The sequence below is a fragment of the Argiope bruennichi genome, chromosome 6, assembly GCF_947563725.1.
Source record: "Argiope bruennichi chromosome 6, qqArgBrue1.1, whole genome shotgun sequence".
Classification (NCBI taxonomy): domain Eukaryota; kingdom Metazoa; phylum Arthropoda; class Arachnida; order Araneae; family Araneidae; genus Argiope; species Argiope bruennichi.
The window spans coordinates 70,611,765-70,635,295 of NC_079156.1; the positions used below are offsets into that span (position 1 = coordinate 70,611,765).

General features: G+C 29.4%; 1 protein-coding gene across 1 annotated transcript; it reads left to right on the top strand.

The window, feature by feature from the left end:
- Positions 1-213: 213 nt before the first annotated feature.
- On the top strand, positions 214-23,463 carry LOC129971195 (avidin-related protein 4/5-like). Its single transcript, XM_056084749.1, has 9 exons — positions 214-372; positions 6,496-6,666; positions 8,227-8,310; positions 8,488-8,633; positions 10,111-10,138; positions 18,755-18,832; positions 20,442-20,564; positions 21,948-22,076; positions 23,252-23,463. The coding sequence occupies exons 1-8, from the start codon at positions 321-323 to the stop codon at positions 22,067-22,069; spliced, it is 804 nt and encodes a 267-aa protein (XP_055940724.1). The 5' UTR covers positions 214-320; the 3' UTR covers positions 22,070-22,076; positions 23,252-23,463.
- The last annotated feature ends 68 nt before the right edge of the window (positions 23,464-23,531 follow it).

Genomic DNA, 23,531 nt, shown 5'->3' on the forward strand with positions numbered 1-23,531 from the left:
AAGAAGTTGTTATGTTTCCGTTCCTGACAACAAAAGCAATCCGATAGTGATTAGCAATTCCTTTGCATCAATGTCATTCGGAACACTCCCTGCATATGGTCGCCTTTCCTTTTCTAATGAAAAACAATAAAAAAAAGGGAAGAAAGCGTGAATCCCCCGCTTTTATCTTCGTTAAGACTTTTTTATTGCCGGCGTATGGTGCAACTTCCCCTTTCGCACAGCGCCGTCGTGTATAAATATGCAAAAACGACAACACAATTCTCCAACTGCTGCGGAGATTCGAGAGACATCGTTTTGTTTACAAACAGTAACTCCTCAGCATGCAAACTTTTACAACTCTCGTATTCTGCTTGGGCCTGGCCTTGGCGTATGGTAAGCAGAGATTATTTGAAAGTTTTAGGCGATTTTAATTCATTTTAGCGTTGCGATAATTTTTTTTAAAAGTTGCCTACATTCAAAAGTTTATTTTTTGAAAAAATATGAATTATTTTTATTTTATATTTTTAAAGTTAACAGATTTCTTTATAAAATCGTTAGAATTTTGTTTCTAAATCTATTTTTTGGGCAGTTACGCTGATTTTTATATTTCCCTTTACATACGTTTTAATGCTATTTTACATCTTTAGATGCTATTTTATCATTGATAGAATTTTCTTATGAAAACCCTCATAAATTAAAATCTAAAGCTTATTTTTCGATCAAATTTGATATAATATTTTCTCAACATGTTCTGCAGTTTCTGAACTAGAGAATAAGTAATCTATTTATTTAGAAATATTTTATAGTTGTTTTAGTGCTTCACAGTGTGAAAAAAAAAATTGAAAATTTCATGTTATTTATCCGTTACAGCCGAATATTTAAAGAATGAATATATGTACTGCTTATTTTTTTTATTCAGGAAATAGATGTTTTTTTTTCAATTATATGTGAAATTTTAAGTAAATCATTTGATAAACCTCTAAATTAGACGAGTTTTGCTTTATTCCTCTTTTTAACCAAAAAAATCCCAATTTTTAAAAAAACTTTTGCAGTTTAATTAGTATATTTTGGTTTCTTTTGTGTTTTTTTTTGTAAAATCTTTTTTACGCAAATATTTAAAAATATAACTATTTTCGAACTTTTTCAAAAAAATTCATTTCGTAAGTAGTCACATACCTTAAACGTAAATAAATACACGTGCCTAAAAATGAAATAACAAAGAGAACTTAATGAAACAAAGGATGAACAAAGATATTTGAGACAATTTATACATTCATCTATTACATAATTCTGTATTATTGCCCTGAAAATTCGGGAAAGCATTTTATATTCATGGTTGTATTATTTCGCTATTTTTTTAATAATTCTTTGCCGTTTTTAATATAAAAATTTACTTTAATCACGGTATTGAAATTTTTCGAATTCTGTCATTTTAATTATTAAATAATACATTTCTATACATTTTTTTAAATTTAAATTTAACCAAGATTGTTAGTATTTTTTGCATTAACTGCTATTAAAGAAATAGAACATTTTTTTTTGTCTCGTTCTAACCAATATTAATTATTGTAGAGTTAAAATATCGGTCAACTTAATAATTTTAACTATACGTTTTGAGATTTTTTTTAATTGTTATCTTTTTAAAGGTCAGGCAGCGTAATAGTTTTAACTATTTGTAATGAAAATTTTCAAATATTTTATTTTTGCTTTAAGGTTCTGATTTGGATGAATAAATTATTCGGTTATATATTTATAAATTACTAGTAAAATTAATATTCTAGAAAAATAATGATCATTCTTTTTTCTTGGGAAAAATTAAATTTGCACAAGATTTTCTGAAGAAGTAAACGCAATAACGCTTTCCAATTGAATAAGAATTACGGTAAATTATGTTTTAATATCAATATATATATATATATATATATTCCCAGAATAAGGATTTATATATACATTTAGAGAAAGAGTAACCTCTTACTGATCACCGTAATCCTAATTCATAAATGATATTTAATAAAATACTTTATACATACGATGCCGTTTATTGTAATAATAAAATTAAAAGGAAAAATAATATATTGCATTGGTTGCTTATATTTCAATGACCGCTATGAAGATTTCTAACACCGAGTTAAGTTAATTTTTTTTTAAAAAATCAAATTTTTGCCTTTAGTCATACTGTAAGAGATGAAATATTCATTATTTAAATTTAACATCATATTTTTTATCGTTTTCTTTTATTATGTTTTTATCTTGTGCAAATATATTTTTTTCCAGTATGGGAATTGATAAGTGTCTGCACAAACAAAATCGTTGCTAACAATAAATAAAATGTAAGTGTTAGTTTTCGCGCTCTCATTCGATCAATATGACTTCCAGGCAATTAAATTTCATGGTTAATTTGAATTTTTTTCATACTAAATATATGCGAGAGAATGTAATACCATGGCAAATGCAATGATTTCTAAATTCTCTACAATCTATATGCATGAGACTTATCTTTTTGGCAAAAAACATTTTAGAAAAACTTTCTGTTTATCTTTGACCACAGTAATTTTTTGTTAATTCCTCTCGGCAAACTGGAAGGCAAAAGTAGATTCCTTAACATCTAAGTTACTATTGGGCAACATAAATTGTTAATGTTAGAAACAGTCAAAATTAGGGCTAAAAAATCACTTTCCCGTCCCTAACTTCTAAGATATTGCAGTCATCGAAACACTTTAAACACAAAAGTTGTTCGTTTTAATGAGGCGCTAATTTGGTAAATTGGATTTATTTTTCTATCTTCAATATTAAGGAAGTCATAGCGATATAAAAATTCCAACCACCCACCATTTTCACTCTTTTTGAGATAGATGGGCCATTTACGAACTCGTCCGAGTTTTTACATTTCTAACAACATATTCCAAGCCAGTTAAAATACAAACAAAATTACTCTAGTTATCCTGTTCATAAAATAACATTTAACCATAATATTTTGGTTGAAGCAGAATGCAGGTTCGAAGACAAGCAGTGATACTTTGTATTTTTAATTTCGGTTTAATCTCTCCAGGGAGACAGGCATGATTATTTACAAGAAGACGCAGCGCGGCACAAAAGCAGAAGTAAAGAAGGAAGGCAAAAAGGGCCGAAACAAATGATCACTAGTCTTATATAATATGGGACTTTCGGCCACGCGCCAATTCAATGCACGTGGTGACCTTTGAGAAGGGAAACGGAAGTAACACTTTCACTCGATGCGTAGAACTGATTGCGCAGTAATTCTTACACAGCTTCAGTTGGATTGGATCAGGAAATAAGAGAATGAACTTACTATGAGTAAAATTAAGATAAAGCTTTGGAAATTAATTTGGTTTAAATTAAGAGTTTAAAATATCATTACATAAATATATATAAAGAACTGAAGAAATTTTCCTGAAATCTTGTCATGAGAACCATTGCAATAGGTAGTCTTTCTATAAGAATCTACCTAAAACTCAATCGTCTGAAAGATTGAAATCTCGTGTTATCTATTCATTAATTAATCAATGAGCCATCAACTTACAATAAAAGTTTCGGATTATCCCATTTTTTTTATTATTAAATAATTGATATTTAAAAAAAATTAAATAGATTGATGGCAACATTATAAAATTTATAATCTGGCATACCATTTTTCAATGGTGGCATGCCCGACATGGCATTCATGCTTTTAAAAAATGGCCCTGAACGCATTGCAAGACTGACGATTACCTAATCTTGGACGTAATTAAATCTCAGGTAGTAGCAGTCTCATAAGGAAACAGTTTCACAAAATTATTATTAGATATTTATTTTAAAATAAATCAATATTTTAATATTTTTTCTCAATAATTTCTTATTGTAACCATTGGGAGAAAAAAAATTCAAAACATAAGCTTTTCAGTACTGCATATTTTATTTTTATGCACATTTTTTTCTAATTTTAATAATCTTTTGAATATTTTAAATATATTTTTAACAACATTTTTAATTGTTTCAGACGATACTCAATGTGTTTTTAATTACACATTATCACTACTATACAAATAAGAAAAGATTTTAAAAATAAGATAAAAATATGATATAAAAATTAATGCCTTATTATGCCATAATGTTTTGGACTAAAATTTTCAATTCCATTAAAAAAATGCTTATCGTAAAATTCCTAGTTTCTTAAAAAAAAAAAGTGTCAGTCTTAACTTAGATCTTGTAGAATAATACTAATATAACAGCAATAAATAAATCTTGAAAAAGAATTAAGACTTATAACAAAATATTGTATTTGTACGGTTTTTCTAAGAATTATTAATAATTAATTTGTAAAGTTAGCAAACGATAATTTAAGAATAATCATGTTTGAATCAATAAATATTTTCTCATAAAGTTTATTTTTATACCTTATCATCATTATATTGATTTTTGAAACTATGATATACGATTTTTCAAAATAACATGTGAATTTAAACGGCATTATCTCAGTTTACTTACTATTTTGGCGAGACTCTACTTTATAAAACGAAAACAAAAAAAAATTCTCAGAACTCGTAAAATTTGGCAAAGTTCTGATTCAAAGCTAAATCCAGCCATTCTTCTCATTGTAAACAATGCGAAATCTCAGTCTCTGAAGAATCAAACAAAATTATAAACTACATCTTTAAAAAAAATTCGAAATTCTAACGCCAAGATATTTATTTTCAGACTTGACCTTCAAGTTTTGGCTTTCAAACGATTTCTAAACTAACTCATTAGACTGGGAAAAAAAGCCAACTGGTAAAATAACAAAACATACTGTTTAAGGAAACATACCTCTTGCTTACGGTTCAAATAAATGCCATTTGAATACTTTAAGTGAAATTAAACCTTGTTGACTAGTATTTAAGTTGCGAACTTACTGCTCCCATTTATAAAAGAGAACGCCTCTTTTAAGAAACAAAATGACGCCATTTAATTATTTAATACCGAATGAAATTAAACGCGACTGTTGAGCCATTAATACATTCATTATGCTAGTCAAGCTTTCACATGACATTAAATTATCGTTTGCTAACTTTACAAATTAATTATTACTGTCGGAATTTTGATGCAGTTTGCTTCAGCTAAATGAGAGTTTGTAAATCTTACATTAAATATAAATTCTTTCAACAGAATTGCCATTTGCTATAAATTAAATCATCAGGCTCGTATTATATATCTGCTCTCGGATGGCAGTATATATCAGGAGTGGTCTTTCTCTCTTACTCTCTAATAAAGTCCCCCCTCCCCTCCTTTAGTCCGCATAAAATTTTAGACCTCGGGTAAGACCGCTGATGCCTTGCTAGACATTATCGAACAATAGTTACGAATTATTGATCTTTCATGTGAATTTAGCATTTCCTCTGAATTTATCTCGTGATTCCTGATGGGTTGTTTTGGCATGCGATTAATAGTGTTAAAAAAAATCGTGTTTGTGTTTTAGGCGCTTTTTTCTAACTGATTGAAACCAAGATTTCACGCAGAACCACTTCTCTAGATAAAAAAAATCATATACCAAATTTTATATATTTAAATCAATGCATTTTTGAGTTATCGTATTTATTTTCTTCTGAACAGAGACAATCCGACAGAGAGTCAACACCTTGATGAATTTTGTTTGAAATTTTTAAAGGTTTCTGTACTTTTAGATGTTAAATATGCATACCAAGTTTCATCCATCTATCCCTCTTAATTGTCATTGGCTACTATGGCGAATTAAACAACAAAAATAGAGATGTTCGAAAAAGTTTGAATCGTAGTAATAATTTTTAAGAAGCGAAATTCGCAATTTCTTCTAGGACATTCGATATATTGTCACTGGAGCTGTAAAAGCGGAGGCGTACACATGAGAGTAGTAAATGATTTGCTGTCTGAGTGTTGTGGATTTTTGCCAGCGGCTTTTTTGCCTACACCTCAATCAGGTTTCTACCCATGTTTTCGTGTTTTTTTCTGGAATAAAGCTTCCTTATTCGACATCGAGTTTTTGAAATTTTCAGCCTACATGTATGCCTACATACAGCCTGGGATGTATTTTCTGTAACAATATCATTATATTTCCATTTCTGTATTTAAAAAAAGACCTAAAGGGACCATGCATAGCAATTGGTAAAAATGTATGATTCTGTGTGTCAAAAATACTGCATGTTACTTCGAAAAGCTATGCACTTAAGAATTAATGCATGCTGTTGAGAACAAAAAATATTGCACTTTTTTTTCTTTTTTTTTTTTACTATTTCACTGCTATATAAAGCTTTTACAAATTACGAATTTTTACTCTTCACGATGTAATTAACGAGTAATACATACAGTGTTCAAAATGATGTTATCTTGTCTCTAAAGGATTTCGAATTTAATTATTTCTAGAGAAATCAACGCTAGAAAGCTCAGAGATATAATGAAACAAAAGAATAGTGTTTGAAATGACTATAGGAGAGGCGGCGATGCAGCGCTATACATCTAATGGGTGAATCATCATTGTGCTCATCACTATTAACTGCTATTTTACAGGTTCTCCCACTGGTCGAGTTCCCTGCAGTGATCTTACTGGAACATGGAGGAACCAGTTAGGTTCGAATATGACTGTGACCCGTATTGGGAACTCGCATAAGTTCACTGGACGCTACAACACCTCAGTAGAAAGTACTGCTGGAGCTTCCACTATTTCTTCCGACATTTCCGGTAAATATTCTTTACAATTTTGTAAATATATTTTATGGTGCTACATAAGTTTGCAAATATTTATAACCATCAATTTCGATTTCAAAAAATGTTAATTATTTTCGATTTAAGTCGGTATTTTTTAACTATGAATGGTATTTATTTTATTTTTTAAAGTAATCCGTTAGTGGAGAGTATTCACCTGCCCCCCCCCCTGAAAATTCAGCAATAGAATTTCTCGTATAAGAAGTGTAACATATTTCTTCAGCGGGCACTTGGAAATGGAAAAGAACTGTTGATTGCTTCCCCAGATATTTTCCAAGGGATATGTCGATGTACAAGTGGTGGTCAATTGATGTTGATTATTTACGGAAGGAGTACGAGAAAATTCTAGTATAATTACTGACATCATTCCATTATTATTGCGTTAATTAGACATCAATACTTGATTCTGTTAAGATCACGTTTAGAGAGTACTCATCCGATAGACATTCCATATTATCAAACTCCTGAATACGTTAAGAGGCCGCAACAACCTGGTGGTAAGATGTCGGCTACGAAACCAGAGTGTCTCAGGCTCGAGAACCGATTCCACTGAAAAACCATCGTGTAAGCGTGTCTAGTGCACTTTAAAACCGTCAAGGCCAAACGTTTTCCCCCTGGTGTGATGCTGAAGTTTGGAGGGGGGGGGGGGGGTTGGAGCTCAGGTGTCCTCCTCGTCATCTGACAGCAATTCAAAATTACGAGATGCATCTCAAATTAGCCTTCGTGTTGCTTTAAAAAACGGGACGTTAATATAATTGAACTGAACTGAACCAGAATATGTTGCTTCTATTCTTATAATTGATAGTCCTGTAAATATATACTTTAACTACAGCAGAATATCACGGTGGTCTAATGGTAAGGTCTCGGTCCTCGGACTAGAGGTTTCGAGTTTGAAACTCGATTCTACTAAAGATTCGCCGTCTATGTGGGCCAGGTACAAGTTGAATTTGACGTCACCCATTTGGTATGCTGCCTAAGTTTCGGAGGGAGTGCGTCTAAAGTACCGTCTTCGGCATTTGAATGGAGTTCAAAATAAGAGGTCTATCCCAAAATGGCCTGAATGTTGCATTCAAACAGGACGTTAATATAACTAAAATAAATATAAAGCCTTGGTTGAGTAGCTGAGTATTCTTAAGGTTTTTATTACTAACTGAACAACGCCACAGAAGACTCAAATCTTTCATCTTTATACCGTTTTGAGAAGTAATTTTAAATATTATAATATGCTCGGCATGAAGTGGGGAATTTGAAAAGTCAATAGTCGCAATTTCGGGTAACTCAATTAGGCAACTAAATTTACCTCTACGTCACAACAATATTAAAATTTTTGTCTCTGGACACCATGTAGAGAGAACGATCTTTCTCAAACTCGTCAAGACTCCATCCGCAGAAAATATGAGACACTTGTTTTCGCACTTTTATCAATCTACTGATGTTTCGTTAATGACGATTTATTTAGACCATTCATATGTGAGCATACAAGTTATTAAAGTACTTGTACCGAAATAAAGTTTTTTTTTTTCACTTTTACTATAGGTCAAGTACAGCCTGTAGCAGGTGGAAGTCTTGTAGCATTTAATGTTCTTTGGAACCATGGCGCTTCTTTAACCGCTTGGGTTGGTGAGTACAATTATTGCTTTGACAGTAAAAATTTTATTAAAATATTTTAAGTATTTAAAGTACAGGTTGATACAATTTTACTATGCTAAACGAGAAACTTGTTCTTAAATATTACAAAATTACAATAACCATGTTTCCATAAAGATATTGCTTAATTCTCGATTATTGTCTGCGTAGGTCAGTGCCTCGTGTGCGATGGCCAAGAAAAACTGTACACCACTTGGGTCCTACGATCTGTTCAAATTCCTAGAAAGAGGTGGATGAGTACCAGAATCAACCAGGACACCTTCTGGAGGGTGGATGAGAACCAGGCCACTGCTCTAGTAAGCAGTCTCTTAATTATTATCAGTTTGATCCAACTGCTGCCAAAAATCAATAACCAAATTATGGATTTCGTAATTACCATGTCAAACTCTTACTAAGCGTGTGGAGTTAGCTATTAACTCTTATCTTTTAGACTGGAGACTTCTTATGCATTCATTAAATTTAAAAGAAATCAAATCCTGTTCTTTTCAAAGTTAAGTTCTGTAGTTTTTCGGGAAACAACTTTATTCCAAACTATGTGTTTGGGATGGGTTTTCCTATTTCATAATTGTGTCTAAACATAATTCAGTAATGTGAGTTCACAACTCAAAGTTTATTATCAAAACATGGGCTGAAACTTGTAATGATGAAATATCAATGAAAAATTGTAATAAACTTGAAAATTGTGATAAAAAAAGGTTATTTTTAAAAGATTCAACCTTTAAGCTAAGTGACGAGCCTCAGAAAATTTCCCCTTTTCGACGGGTTACTTGCTTGAATCATTAAATAGAAAAGTTTTGTTCCTTTTATTGTCAGAAATTGTGATTTTGAGGACTTAACGTGCTAGGTATTCGAAATGTCAAGGAGGAAAAATGGAACTTAGAAGATAAGTAAATTTTGGTCTGTGGTATCTATCAAAAATAGCTGTTTTGCTTTTTGTTCTGGTGTATGGGGACGATTAGTCAAACCCAGATGTAGAAAATCTAGCATATTTATTTCTCTGTATCTTATTTTGGATCTAAATACACAATTCTTTGACTATATGCTTATCCATCTGTAAATAAAAGCATAACTCTAGAAGTCAAAAGAATAAACAAATGAACATTGATATATTATTTTGACTTTGCAGGCTATCAAATACAGATTCGCAAATGGAAACTCAAGTCATCTTCTCTTATGACGGAATTAATTCACGGCTTATTCACCAGAATAAGCAGATAATAGATACGAACAGTTTGGCCTGTAGAGCGCCAACACGCACCACACACACATATTTATCTCTATTGTTATTAGAGATATATTTTTAAAGATTTTTGTACGAATAGTAATAATCTCATAATTGTGTTGGTCTAACCTCCCATTGATCACTATATATCTTGAATGAGCAATTTTGCATGTCTTCTTAAAGATTTTAGAGCTTACGTTTGTTTATAAAATGAAAAAAAAATAATTATCACAATTCATTATTTTTACACTTATATAAATGCGAGTTTCAAATAAATTAAAGAAGAAAATTACCCTAAAAAGCATTTAGATCTCCGCTTTTATTTAATAAACAATTAATGGGATTAAACGTTTGTTATTTATAACGAATGTTATTAACATTCTTTATTTAATTTCTTTATATTTATCTTCTGTTATATATATATATCTAATAACTTATGCAAGTTATCATATTCTTCTATATTTATGCTTTAATTAAATCCATTTGAATTAAAAATAAATTAGTGAAAGATTTATAAAATTTAAATCTTGCATTTCTTATTTGTTTTACAGGATGGAAACGTAAATGTCCCAACTTCTGGTAAGTATAAAAATTACACAGCTTACACTATTTAAAGTTTTTTTTATCACTTAAAATACTTATGCATATTCTTAATATTTATAAGATAGAATAAAACACAAAGCAAAATATTAATCAAATTGAATTATTCCTAGTATCAAAAAGCTGTGGTTCAACCACATATTCAAGAATAAATAAAATTAATAATAATAATAATTGGCAATATGCGTTGCCCAATGATCAACGAATGTGATGATAATTCGGAACATTAGTTATTTCAAAAGAATCCTCTTACTAATTTCGAAAAATTGAAATGGCAGATTCCATTATTATGCACCAGCCGCCTTTAGTGACCAGTTGGTTCACTGGGATTAAAGATTGCTAAAATTTCCAATTAAATATCTAGTGTTACTAAGTCTGAATGGCTCTCTCAACAAAATATTTTAAAATTTCAAATTTTCATAGAGATATGACTAATGCGATTTTAAGATTTACAGAATTCTGTTGACTGTGCAATGTATATTTTTTTTGTCTATATCTTTATACACCCTATTATATCACGGAGTTACATTATCACAGCAATGTTTAAAAACGAACACAGTTTAAATGATTTCATCAGTGCTTGATTCTGAAATTAAACTTTAATCGTAAGCGCAACAATTTTTTTTAAAAAATTAAGCCTTATAGTGAAATTATCTCAACATCGGAAAAGCTGAATTTTCATATCTTGATCAAAAGAAGTTGTAAAAAAATGCTATGGCGACATATTAATTACTATAATAAAAAAATTGTTTCATTTTGACAAGGAAATATATCTTAAAATGCGCTTAAAATATTTTAAAACATTAAAATATACATAGGGAAAATAAAGCAAAAAATTGGTATCATTGGAAAGATAATATTCCAGATTTTAAGATGTAAAAATTATTTTCATGCTTCTATATTTTTGGAAGTTATCGCGAAAAAAAAATGTCAAAAATTTCTATTAATTTTATATTAATTAAATCACGAAAAAACATTCCGAGATGCATATTACCCCCCCCCCCCTCCAAATTATATAATGCCTAAATTAGGAAACTCAAGATCAAATAGTCTTGTCTTCAGAACAACAACACACTGACACACAAAAACATTAATTTTAATAATTAATAGAGATTAAATAATGGGTAGGATAGAATAAACAAAATAATGGTTGACACTGAAATATTATAATACAAAAATTGCGGACATGAAAGAAAAATATGTAAATAAAAAACAATACAGACATAGGAATAGCATGTTAATAGCCAGCATGCCTTCCTATACAAAAAAATTATACCAAAAGGAGAGATGGCATTTCCAGATTTCGGCTACTTTTGCGTCTTAATCAGTACATGTTAAAATGATCCTCTTTTAATAACTGGTCAATTTAGCTTTACATTTCAACATATTTCTAACTTTATCAACATGATAATTTATTTGAATTTTATTTTCATGTTACTAAGTTTTGGAAAATATTTTTTCATTCATTTAGCATGCAAAAAAAGCTTAAGTAATAAAATTCTTAAAAATTGAACCATATGTATATGTAATTTTTTTTTTCTTTCCTACAAATGAATGTGTTTGATTATTGGGATAAATTTTTAGGAAATAATAGGCATTAAACAAATCGTCGATTAACAAATAACCACAACAATTTCAATTTTCAGAAGTCCACGAGAAGATAAAAAAAAGCTAAACTTTTCGCAACCATTTTCTCTTTCTTCCATCCATCAGGCATGAGCATGTTATTGGATTCGATAAATTTTTCTCCAACTTTAAAATTTGGGAAATTGTGATAGGATTATTTTACAAGTGCCTTAAGTAGAATAAGGCCAATAAGGTGTCCCAATCAAATTACATTTGCAACTATGTTGAATTTAAACTCTGAACTGTTATTTTTGATTTCAAATGAACAACAAGGTTTTATTGGGTTTTAGTTTCTTTTAATAGCGCTGCGAAATCGAATTACCCATTTATGAACATTCTGCACTTGCATTGTTATATGTTCTATCAGTTTTAGTACAAAAAAAAAACAAAAAAAAAAAAACTGCATTGCTATATCTCTTATCAGTTTTTTTTTCAACAAAAAAAAATATATAACTTCGATTATTCATTAGGTAAATATGATTACTTCATCAATTATCCGTTATATCATACTTAATAATTTATATTATATTCAGCTAAATTTCTCAAAATAAAATGCTGTTTACGGAATTAAGAGATACAAATATATCAAAATATTTCAGTAGCATAAACAGAATTATACGTTTGGAATAAAGATCGTTTTCTCTTACAAAATTCAAAGCTTAGGTACGGTAAACTTTTATCAATAAAAAAAATCAGAAGCAGTTATTTACATACTTGATTTGCTGGAGTGAGATCCCATACTAAGAAAAGTTTTTTAGACAAGCTTCCTTTATTTCGTTTGGTAAACTAGCTTTGACATCTAAATATTCAGAATCTATAGGTGAAAGTTGTACTATACGAAACACTCACTCTTGAACTTGCTGGAGCAATATGCAAACACGAATATTCGACAGCACACCATCACATCTCGTTCGTATTAATGATTTTTACATTCTATATGTTTTACAATTCGCATTCAATTTGGCCTACTTGGTGATATTCTTTCCAGAAATACTCGATTTGATTGGTTAAATGGTGTATGACTCGGTTCTGATATTATAGCCATATATAGAAATTTCTCGCCAATTGGGCCATCAAACATTCAGAAAATTGGCATTTTGAATAATAAGAAATTCTCCAAAAAACAAGCTTTATATTATAAACTGGCGTACAGGGAATTAGGAAAAATCACGTCAGCAGCTACTTATGATTTCAAATTTTATTCCATCATAGGAAGCAGTCAAATTTTTAGCTTTTATAGAATCAAACAACTATAAAAATCTAATATTTTTATACGAAAATTTAACGATGATTCTAATCATAGTATCTAAATTATTTAAATCTAAAGTGCCATTTACAAAGGTTTGAATCAATATTTTGCTGCATCTAATTAAAAATATTGTATTTTCCTAGCATTGTATACAAATAATTTCGTAAATTTAAGTATTTTTAAATAGTTTACAGTTACTTAAAAATAAAAATTTGGAAATTACGTGACAATATAATATTTTCAAGTTAATAACTTTTAACGAGTTTACTGCCATATGGATTGAAATAATAAAACCTGAAATCAATGCATTTAGTAAAATTCATCTCTGATAATTGTCCCAGCATAACAAGTTATAGGAAAAGTGTGTTAATTTTTACGTAATAAGTGACCTAAATTACATTAAAAATGGAAGTCTCAATAAATGTAAATTTTTTTTATTTGCAAGCAATTAAGCGTATTATAACCCATAATCATATTTATATCACTCCTTTTAAAATTTAAAAAAAGTGGCTGTACAATAATAACAGCTTTATTTTCGTGCAATTTTATCTCTAATTTTAATAACTTTAAAAAAACACACTTTTTGGATATATTTTATGATAATACTTTTCACTTTTTTACTGGTTTTATACTGACACCCATCGTAATAATATTAATTTCATGTGTTTGTGTGTGCATGTTATCATTGCTGAAATCAAAAGCAATAATTTAAAAATTAAGATACAAAGGAAAAAATTAAAACCTTATTACTCTTAGATATTCCGAATTAAAAGTCTGAATCTGCTTTAATCTTTTTAACCTTTCCTATTTTTTCAATTAAATGCTGTATACGTTAGTCACAATGTCTTTACGGGATTATTAATAATTATTTTTAAATAAGTCACTAGAAATTGGCACAAGGTTGTTTAAACATATAGTAAGGACGCTTATAATTTTAATAAATTTCTCACATCAGTCAATTTCAATGTAAGCGCCTTTGGCAACTCGTAGAATGTCATCATTTCGGCTCTCGCTCTAGATAAAGCATCTGTGATCCTAACTTTGAGTGACTTAATATCTTTAATTGGCGCTGAAAGCATTTATTCCTTTATGTAACCCCTAAATTGACACTGACTAAATCTGTGGATTAACTGGCTATCTATTGGACTAAAAAATTTAAGAAAACGATAATTCCATAGTAGAAACTTTAAAGTGTTATATTAAATGGGCCTTTAATAATCGGATAAATATTTTATGATCGTTCTGCATTTTGACAATTCTGCAGTTGTAGAGTCAATATGTTTAAGGTATCCGCCTACGTTGAAAACACTGGTTTTCGACCACATTGGCGAATTTTTTTTTTATTATTATTTCTTGCAATTCAAACTTTCCTCTTTCTAAATCAGTTTATCTTTTGTTCTTAAGTGAATTAGAAAAAAAAGTTATAGCGATTATAAAATACCTTACCGAAACAAAACAAAACCGGAAGTGGCATTCCGAAACCGGAAGGAGAATTCTGAAACCAAAATTATCCTTTAGTTTGCCAAATTTTGATATTTTCCTTTGATTTTTACTTTATAAAATAGTTTTATTTTAGGTTGCGAGCGACATAGCCACATGTTTTTAATACATACTTTCCTTATTTCTTTGTGAACAATTGGCAACATCTCTTTTTACTTGTTGTGTTTACGATCTCGTGCTTGCTTTACTCATTTTATTTTGATTGTTTTAAAAGGCAAAAATTTGAATTTCCTTGAAATTTTTTGCATTTTTCAAAGTAAAGTTTCATTTATAATGGGTCATAAAACAAATTATCACTCAAAGAAGCGAAAATTTCCCGGAAATCAGCATAATTCTGGATATTCTCAAAAAGATACTGAAAGTGAAATTCCAGCTACTTCTACTGAGGTTACTACTACAAGTTCTTCAAAACTCAATGGTAACAACTATTTGCAACTGAAAGAGTCTTCACATCCTAATGAACTATGTGGAAATCGAATAATGAACATTGAGATTCTAGTGTCAGTGTTAACAATATTATGTTGTCCCATGTGTTTAAAAAAGGAACTCTGCTTAGAAGAAGATTCTCGTTTTGGTTTGTGCTCAAATTTTTTGTTAAAATGCCAGAATTGCACATTTGCTAAAGGATTTTCTTCTTCAAAAAAGACAAATAATGCTAAGGAAGCGAACACTTTATTTGTATATGGTTTAAGGCTTATAGGAAAAGGATATACAGCAGGTAAGAAACTGATATCCATGTTAGATATGCCTTTTCTTTCTAAAGGAACTTTCAGAAGGCAAGAGCTGACAATTCTGAAAGCTGCATCTAAAGCTGCTCAAAAAAGTATGGAAAATGCAGCTGAACAAATAAAAATTTCAAAATGTTCAAAGCGTAACATTGTAGATTGCGGAGTGTCTGTAGATAGCACTTGGCAGAAGAGGGGTTTTTCCTCATTGAATGGCCTTGTAAGTTGCATATCAATTGACACCGGCAAAGTATTGGGGCTGAGCTCCAGTATACGGCCTCCGCCAAATTGGCGAGAAATTTGGCGATAAACGGTCATTTCTGGCTGCCGTTATTGGCGTACGTTTTCTTCTTTATGGTAAACTTAAACGTTATCTCTTAACCTTTCACCTTGACCTCTAATTTTAAATTTCATTCATTTCACACTGTACTATCCACTTGTATCAGTCGACGGCTGTTAGCTCCCATCATTTCCCACGTGGCCAGGTTGTATTTTTCCATTTTATTTTGTTTTTGCATTTTTATTTTTCTATTTTTACTCATGGCATCTGCTAATGTACAAATTCAGGATGTTGTTGAAAAATTTCAAAATGTTTTGCAGAAAAACGGGCTTGGATTTAGGGTTTCTAAGATGTTAGACAATAAAGCGAGGCCTATTTTTGGAAATCCTGGAGTTGCAACCAGGTATTTTGTCACAGAGTTGATGCGGGATAGAGATAATTTTTTTGCTTTTTTGAAGGAATCGGGTTTGATTAAAACCCCAAATTGCCCTATTTGCAATGTTTTAATGCAGGTACGAACTAGAAATGATGTTTCGGATGGTTATAGCTTTGTTGGTCGGAACAGTATAATTAGGGGTGAGTCACGGAAAATGTGTGGGAAGCAGGTAAGTTTGAGGTATGGTTCTTGGTTCAACAGCAGTAGGTTGAATTTTACGAATTTTAGAGTATGTGGAGGAGAATTCAGAAAAAATTGGAGGTGTTGGAAAAATTGTGGAAGTGGATGAATTGAAATTCGGGAAGAGGAAATATAATAGAGGTCATCGAGTTGAGGGACAATGGGTTTTTGGTGGTGTGGAGAGAGGATCGGGACGTACGTTTCTTGTAGCTGTCCACGATAGGAAAGCTGAAACGTTAGTCTCTTGCATAAAACAGTGGATTGAGCCGGGTACGATTATATATAGTGATTATTGGAAGGCTTATGACAGTTTAGGTGAAGAAGGATACGAACATTTAAAGGTGAACCACAGTTTACATTTTGTTCAGCCGGCAGATTTCGCGAATTGAATTCCGGCTGTCCACACAAACACTGTTGAAAGCCTGTGGAATATTGTCAAAAATACCTTGCCAATATATAATCGGCAAGGTGATTTCAAATTTTATTTGGCTATGTTTCTTTTTGAAAGATCTTGTCGAGATAAAAAGGTGCATGTTTTCAATAAATTCTTGGAAATTATCAGAGACATTCCTTGGGAGGAATACTCCATTAAAGTCTCTGATAAGTAACAAGGGAGGTCAATATGTGTTTTTATAAGGAGCAGCTCACATATACAGCTATTAACTTTTATAAACTATGCTTTTAAAATTGAAAAAATATGAATCTTTTCATGAGAACATATTCAGCATAAAATTAAGAAATCACTTTAAAAAAGCGGAGCAAAAAATAATTTTGTTAAAAAGGGGGGGGGGTTCGGGGGGCAGTGCCACCCCCTGACTGTATTTTATCAGTGTTGGAAATAAGCCTAACGTGGCTTCAAAACTTCCGGGTGAGAATCACAACATCCTAAACAAACACGCATTATTGGCGACTTCTTGGCGAAAGAAAATGGCGCCAATAGGCCGTATACGGGAGCTGCTCCCAAAAAACTGTAAATAATCCACATGTGTGTAAAAACCACAATGGTTCAGCTGCACGTATGGAGACGGTTGGAGCCTACCGTATTTTTGAGCATTAAAAAAATAACCGGAAATTAAATTATACTGATTACTATGGAGATGGAGATTCAAAGGCCTATGACGCTGTAAAGGACATTTTTGGTAAGGACTCTGTAAAGAAATTGGAATGTATCGGCCACATTCAAAAAAGAGTTGGAACACGCCTTCGAAAACTGAAAAAATGTACAAAAGGAATAGCTGGAAAAGGAAAACTCACTGATCGCTTTATCGATAAATTGCAAAATTACTACGGAATTGCTATTCGTAGTAATAAATACAATTTAAAATCTATGCAAAGCGCTGTTATTGCAGCATTTTATCATTGTTGCTCGAGCAAGAAGTACCGAATGCATGGTCAATGTCCTAAAGGTGTCGACAGTTGGTGCAAGTATCAGCGAGAAAGATCTAATAGCAAAACATTCCACGATAAATCAGCAGGACTTCCACAACAAATAATAAACAAAGTGAAACCTGTTTATATGAAACTATGTGAACAGGAATTACTACGTAAGTGTTTACATGGAAAAACACAAAATGCCAACGAAAGTTTTAACAGCATGTTATGGAATTTAGTTCCGAAAGAGCATTTTGTCGAATTGTAAACATTACAGCTATGTTCCTTTATAACTGTGCTTCAGTTTAATGATGGTATGAAAGGATTACTTGAAATTTTAAACAATTTAAAATTGAGTGCAGGGCATTATATGCTAAGTGGAATGTCTTTTGTTGAAAATCAGCGAATTAATGATTCTAAAAGACATTCACTAACAAAAGCAAAAACTCAAAGTAAAACACTTTCTGCCCTCCGAAAGAAAAAATGCCTACGTATTGAGGACAAGGAAAGCCTGACCTATCATCCAGGTGAATTTTAAGCAATTTTAATTACAGCAACCATATTTTTCAACTAAAAATTGACTTTAACTTCAATTTTCTCAAAACTTTAATTTTCATAAAAATCCTCCACCGTTAACATGATATCTCAAAAACTAATAAAGATATTTACATAAAAATTGCAGCATATGTTTTAAATAATATGAGCAATGAAATGAACCAAAAGTTTTATTGTTGGTGAAATACTTTTTCATTTATAGGGGTTTTCAGAAAAATTTAGTTATGAATTTATGGAAAAAATGCATATGTAAGTATATTTATACCCATAACTTTTTTGCATTTCAAAATTTTTCTTAGATTGAGGTTCATTTCATTCACCATTATATTCTATAACTTGTGTACAAAGAAAAATAGGATTGGTGCTGTACAATTTTGTGTAGAGTGTTAACCGTTTTGGTTAAATGTCATTAAAATTTACCACAAATTTTCCTATTTTTCAAAATATATTTATTTTTAAATATTTTTTTTTGTATTTATAGTGTTTCTAATTGACAATACATCTGAAAACCATAAATAGATTTTAAAAAATCCAATTTTTCAAAAATTTTCCTTCGAACGTAGTCGGTTACCTTAAGATTAATGCAAAATCACCTCCTCGCACTTTTATATTTATAATTTCTTGAAATATGTCACTAACATACTAATGAAATAATGCTTTCCTTTTCCTTTAGATGTGTTAGGAAATTGGAAATCAGTTACTGGAGATTCTGTTGAAATCACTCAGGCTTCCGAACAGGGTTCGATGGAAGGTATGCACTTTTGTAATTCATTTAGGAATATTTAAAACATTTTTCTGAATTGACGTGATAAAATTTGACATTTAGACATCCTTTCATAGCATTTAAAACAAAATAACAAAAATTTCAGAATGTGATTGCCGAAATATTACTAATGAAATTATTTTATATCAAGTTACCTGAAAAATTTAAATATTAACTCATAAAATATTTGAAGTGTTTTATCTTAGTTTGAAAGCTATGATGTACATTTTTTTCTCCTTTACTTCATTTGAAAAATTATTATTAGTTTATTAAATCAATAGTAATTGAATAATTTCGATTACTTAGTGAAACTCAACTTTTTAAAATGATCTAATTTTAACAGTATCAATTTTTTTTATGATCTAAAAAATAATGAGCGTTTGGCGTAGTATGGCCAAATTGACCTTTGTGCCATTAAACCAAACCAAACCAAATTGATTACAGAACATTTTTGAAATTAAAAAAAAAAAAAGAAGGGACTAAAGAATAACTGAAAATTCCCAAGTTTTACTAGAAGAAAAAAATAATTGAACAAAAAAAAAGATCATAATTTTTTATAATAATATTAGCTAAAAAATTAAAATCTAAGATTTTTTTTATCATTATTATCATAACAATTTGTGAAATAATTTTTTTTTTTTTCCTATTCTCAATTTGTAAGAATATTCTTCATACTTGAAATATGTTCAGAGATGTTCCAATTTTTAAAAAAAATTAGTCATGGTTTTATGCTATTCAATTTAAAATGATTTGATTTTACAATACGAGGCTAATTTTGTTTCGGCAGACGCTTTTAGATATTGAAATTAAACTTCAATTTAACAATTTCGGACAACTGTAGTTAAACATTTTTTTTAAACTTTTATTTTATTCTAAAGGTCAACATTATAATAAAATTTCAAAAATTTTATTCAAAGCATGTCTTATACTTAAATCTAATCTACATGTAAATATAAGGCAAATCTTTTTATCTTTATAACTATCAACGGAAGAATACCAAGAATGAAATATTAATACGAAAAATAAAAAACGATTAGAATTACTCTTCAACAATGAAATATATTTGTGTAAAATACACTTAAAATTATTTTTAAAGTTAATTTTAAATGGAAATAAAATTATATATAAAAATATTGATATCACTAAAATAATTTTTTTGAATTTCAAAGTGATGAAAACCTTTTTTTTTTTTTTTATATTCTCAAAAAGGAATTAAAACGTCGCTTAATTTAAAAATAATTAAAATTTCAAAACATTTGCTTAGAAGTGTACTTTATTACCCTCTAAAATGTATATGTGCCGAGGTTTAATTACTCTCTTATTTTATTTTTTTACATATTTATTTTTAGTAGATTATCATTTTTTGGTCATCATAAATTCCGAGAAGATATGTTTATCTAAATGTTATATTTCCGACATATATTCCGCTTTTAAAATAATCTGATTTCTCAAAAATAAGAATATATTTGTTCCTTAAACATAGGATTTTATATTTTCAATAAACTTTTTCTAACTGTAACACTTCCTGTTTGTTATAATATTTTATTATTTATATATAATAGATTATTAAAATGTTAATATGAAATGAATTTTGTAGGTTTACATAAAGCACCGGGTGCCGCAAATGGTGCCACTGTCTATGGCCGTTTTGATGGCAATCAGACGTATACTGCTCTCGGATTTGCTGCCGCCAACGATCAGTATATCAGAGGCTGGGCAGGTAAATAAAAATACATCATTTTTTTCAAAAATCTTTTGGATTAATTATCTTAACAAGTTATGTTAAATAAGAATACATTTAAAGTCAATTAAAATTAAACATATTTTCTATACTTTCAAGAAACTGCTAAAAAATGCTGAACAATCGAACCTTGGCTCAAAATGGTTATAAATTAGTTAATTATATGGTAGTACATATTCTTTATCCAGATAAAGGACTGAAACAATTCAACTTTGCTTCCATTTTGTTATTCCATTTTATCGCTAATGTATGTTTAGTAACTACCAAAGAAAATAAACTTCCAGTAAATAATTTATTGTTCTATAATATTGCTTTATAATTTAATGTATTATTATTTTTATAAATCACCTAGTTGTAAAGATTAAATTAAATATGTAAAACACCAATCTCATTTATATGTGGAAACTTCGACGTTATGCAAACGTGCAGTTTTGAGACTTCTAATGTATATAACTCTCATTTAAATGTCATTATTCTGTTTTCGTAATATTTAAGTGTACGGAACAGAATTTTTAATAAAAATTGCTCCAAAACTTGAAACACTTGCCACACAGCCTCCTGATATCATTAATTAGATCACTAATCACTAAATTTGGCAAGTAATCATCAAGGAAAAATTCAAATTTCATGACAATATATTTTTTCGCTTAGCCAGCCACTTGTTTAATCATATTTGATGGTTTAAGTCAACATTTGAAATATATTATTTAATCATTTTAATATTTGATTAGGTATATTATTTCAGACAATAAATACATTTTATCATTACATAATTAAAAAATTTAAAACATATAGAAATTTAAAAAAGTGTACAATTTTTCAAATAATTGAATTAAATATCATGATAATTACAACACTTTTATTACAGTAATCTTTATTCAGTAGCCATATGTAGATATTTATTTTTTTCTTAAAGATTTGTCTGAGGCAAGATATTAGATTTAATAATTGCTATTAAAACTTATTATTAATTAGAAGCTTATTATTAGATATAATAAAATATATATATTTTTTTGGAAAAAGTTGTTTTAGTTGCAACTACCTAATGTTCAAGACTGGATTTTTACTAAATCCTCTAGATTGAATTTTCATCCTGACAGATTTTTCTTCCTATGATTTGAGGTGATGCATTATCGAAAACTTGAGACACGTCATAAGATATTTTTAACATTAAAATAAAGCAGAGTGCAAGCAAAATGATGTATCAACAAAAGTGACATACTATTGAAGGCCGAACTTGGTTTAAAGTTGTTTCGATTTCGCATAGAATTATAAATACTACTGTTTTGCAAGCTCTTGTAAAAACTACAAATGTATCAAAATACTCAGTTATTAATATATTAAATAACCATAATCTTTTAGGACATATATACAATTCTGAAGACCGGGTGATGGAAACATCATGGCTGTCACACAAATTTTCTAACCTGTGCAACGATCCCAGAAAATATGTGGAATATGGAATGGACTACTATTCCAAATGAAGCGAAAGTAAGTGTTTAAAAAATAAAATTGAGTTTTCAGAATGTATATACGATACCTGCTAGATTTCCAGAAATAGAGAATGTTTTATAATTCGCCTCTTGGCGAAAAAACCACATGCCAAAATTCACTAATGTAGCATACTACATTTTTGAGATATCTCGTTTAGAGGAAACGAATTGATATACTGATAAGTAATCAATCCACTAATAAATTTAATTCAAAATTTGTCACTTATTGTATGATTCCAATAGTTTAACAAATTACATCCATATAGCTCGATAGCTTTACATTTTTATGCCCACAAAAGGACATATAAAGTTTCTGAAAGCCTTTTTCACCTAAAACGTGACAGAAAACTGCATTTTTGGTGTAACGATCACTTATTAAATTTCATTTGCTCTCACGATTTTTTTTTTTTTGAGATATTGTATACACAGACAAATTGACAGAATTTCGAAACTTGAAGGGTGTCAGAATTTCGAGATGTAATTTTTAGACGAATACTTTCCTATTATATACCTATTTATAAAAAAGACTGCAATAGGATAAATAAACAAATCTATTGCTTATTTTTACAAAGGTAAAAATAAACAAATAAATAAACACGCATAAATTATTTATACATTCATAAACGCACATTATGAATGTAGAAAATGTCTACCAAACATTGATGTTTTCAACAAACAAATCAACACCTTCCGAAATTTATGTCAAATAACGATGTCACATAGCAATTGCCTTTCTTAAAAACTTTCACAAATTCCTTATATATTGATACAAAACCTTTTCATCTATTTTATATAGTTTTTAAATATGCCCTTTATAAAAAACCAAAAGAAATTTTAAACCAACTTGCATATTTTCTTTAAAATTATTCTTAAATAGAAATTTCCCAAAATTAGTTATGATATGTTATTAATTTTGATTTCTCAATCATTTTTTTTAAGATGATATAATATATTATCTTAAGTTAAGTTAAAGATAGTTAAAGATGATTAATTATATCATCTTTAACTCAATCATTAAGTTAAAGATGATATAATTTTAAAAAATGAAAAATGCATTAATATCTATTTTTTCCCAGCTGTTCTCTCTCTCTCTCTCTCTTTTTTTTCATTAGTCAAGAAATGAATTGCTTTGTATTTTATTTTTCTATCTTTAATGTCTGTTTTCTCCCTTAGGTGAGAGAAAAGAAACTAAACTCTTCATTTGAAGTGGGTAAAAAAAAAAGGATTTAGTTTCAGCCGTGTAATGAACATCAGATTATTTTCTTTTCGTGAATGATTTTTTGAGCAAATTTGTGTAATCATCATTTAAAATATGCTGCAATATTTTGATGATCAAAAATATACTTGGACTAAAGTTAAATAAAACTTTTATATAAAAAAACCCATTTTGTATTTTCTTTATTTTTCTTAGTACTACAAAACAGCTAGGAAACACAATCTAATACTAATAGGC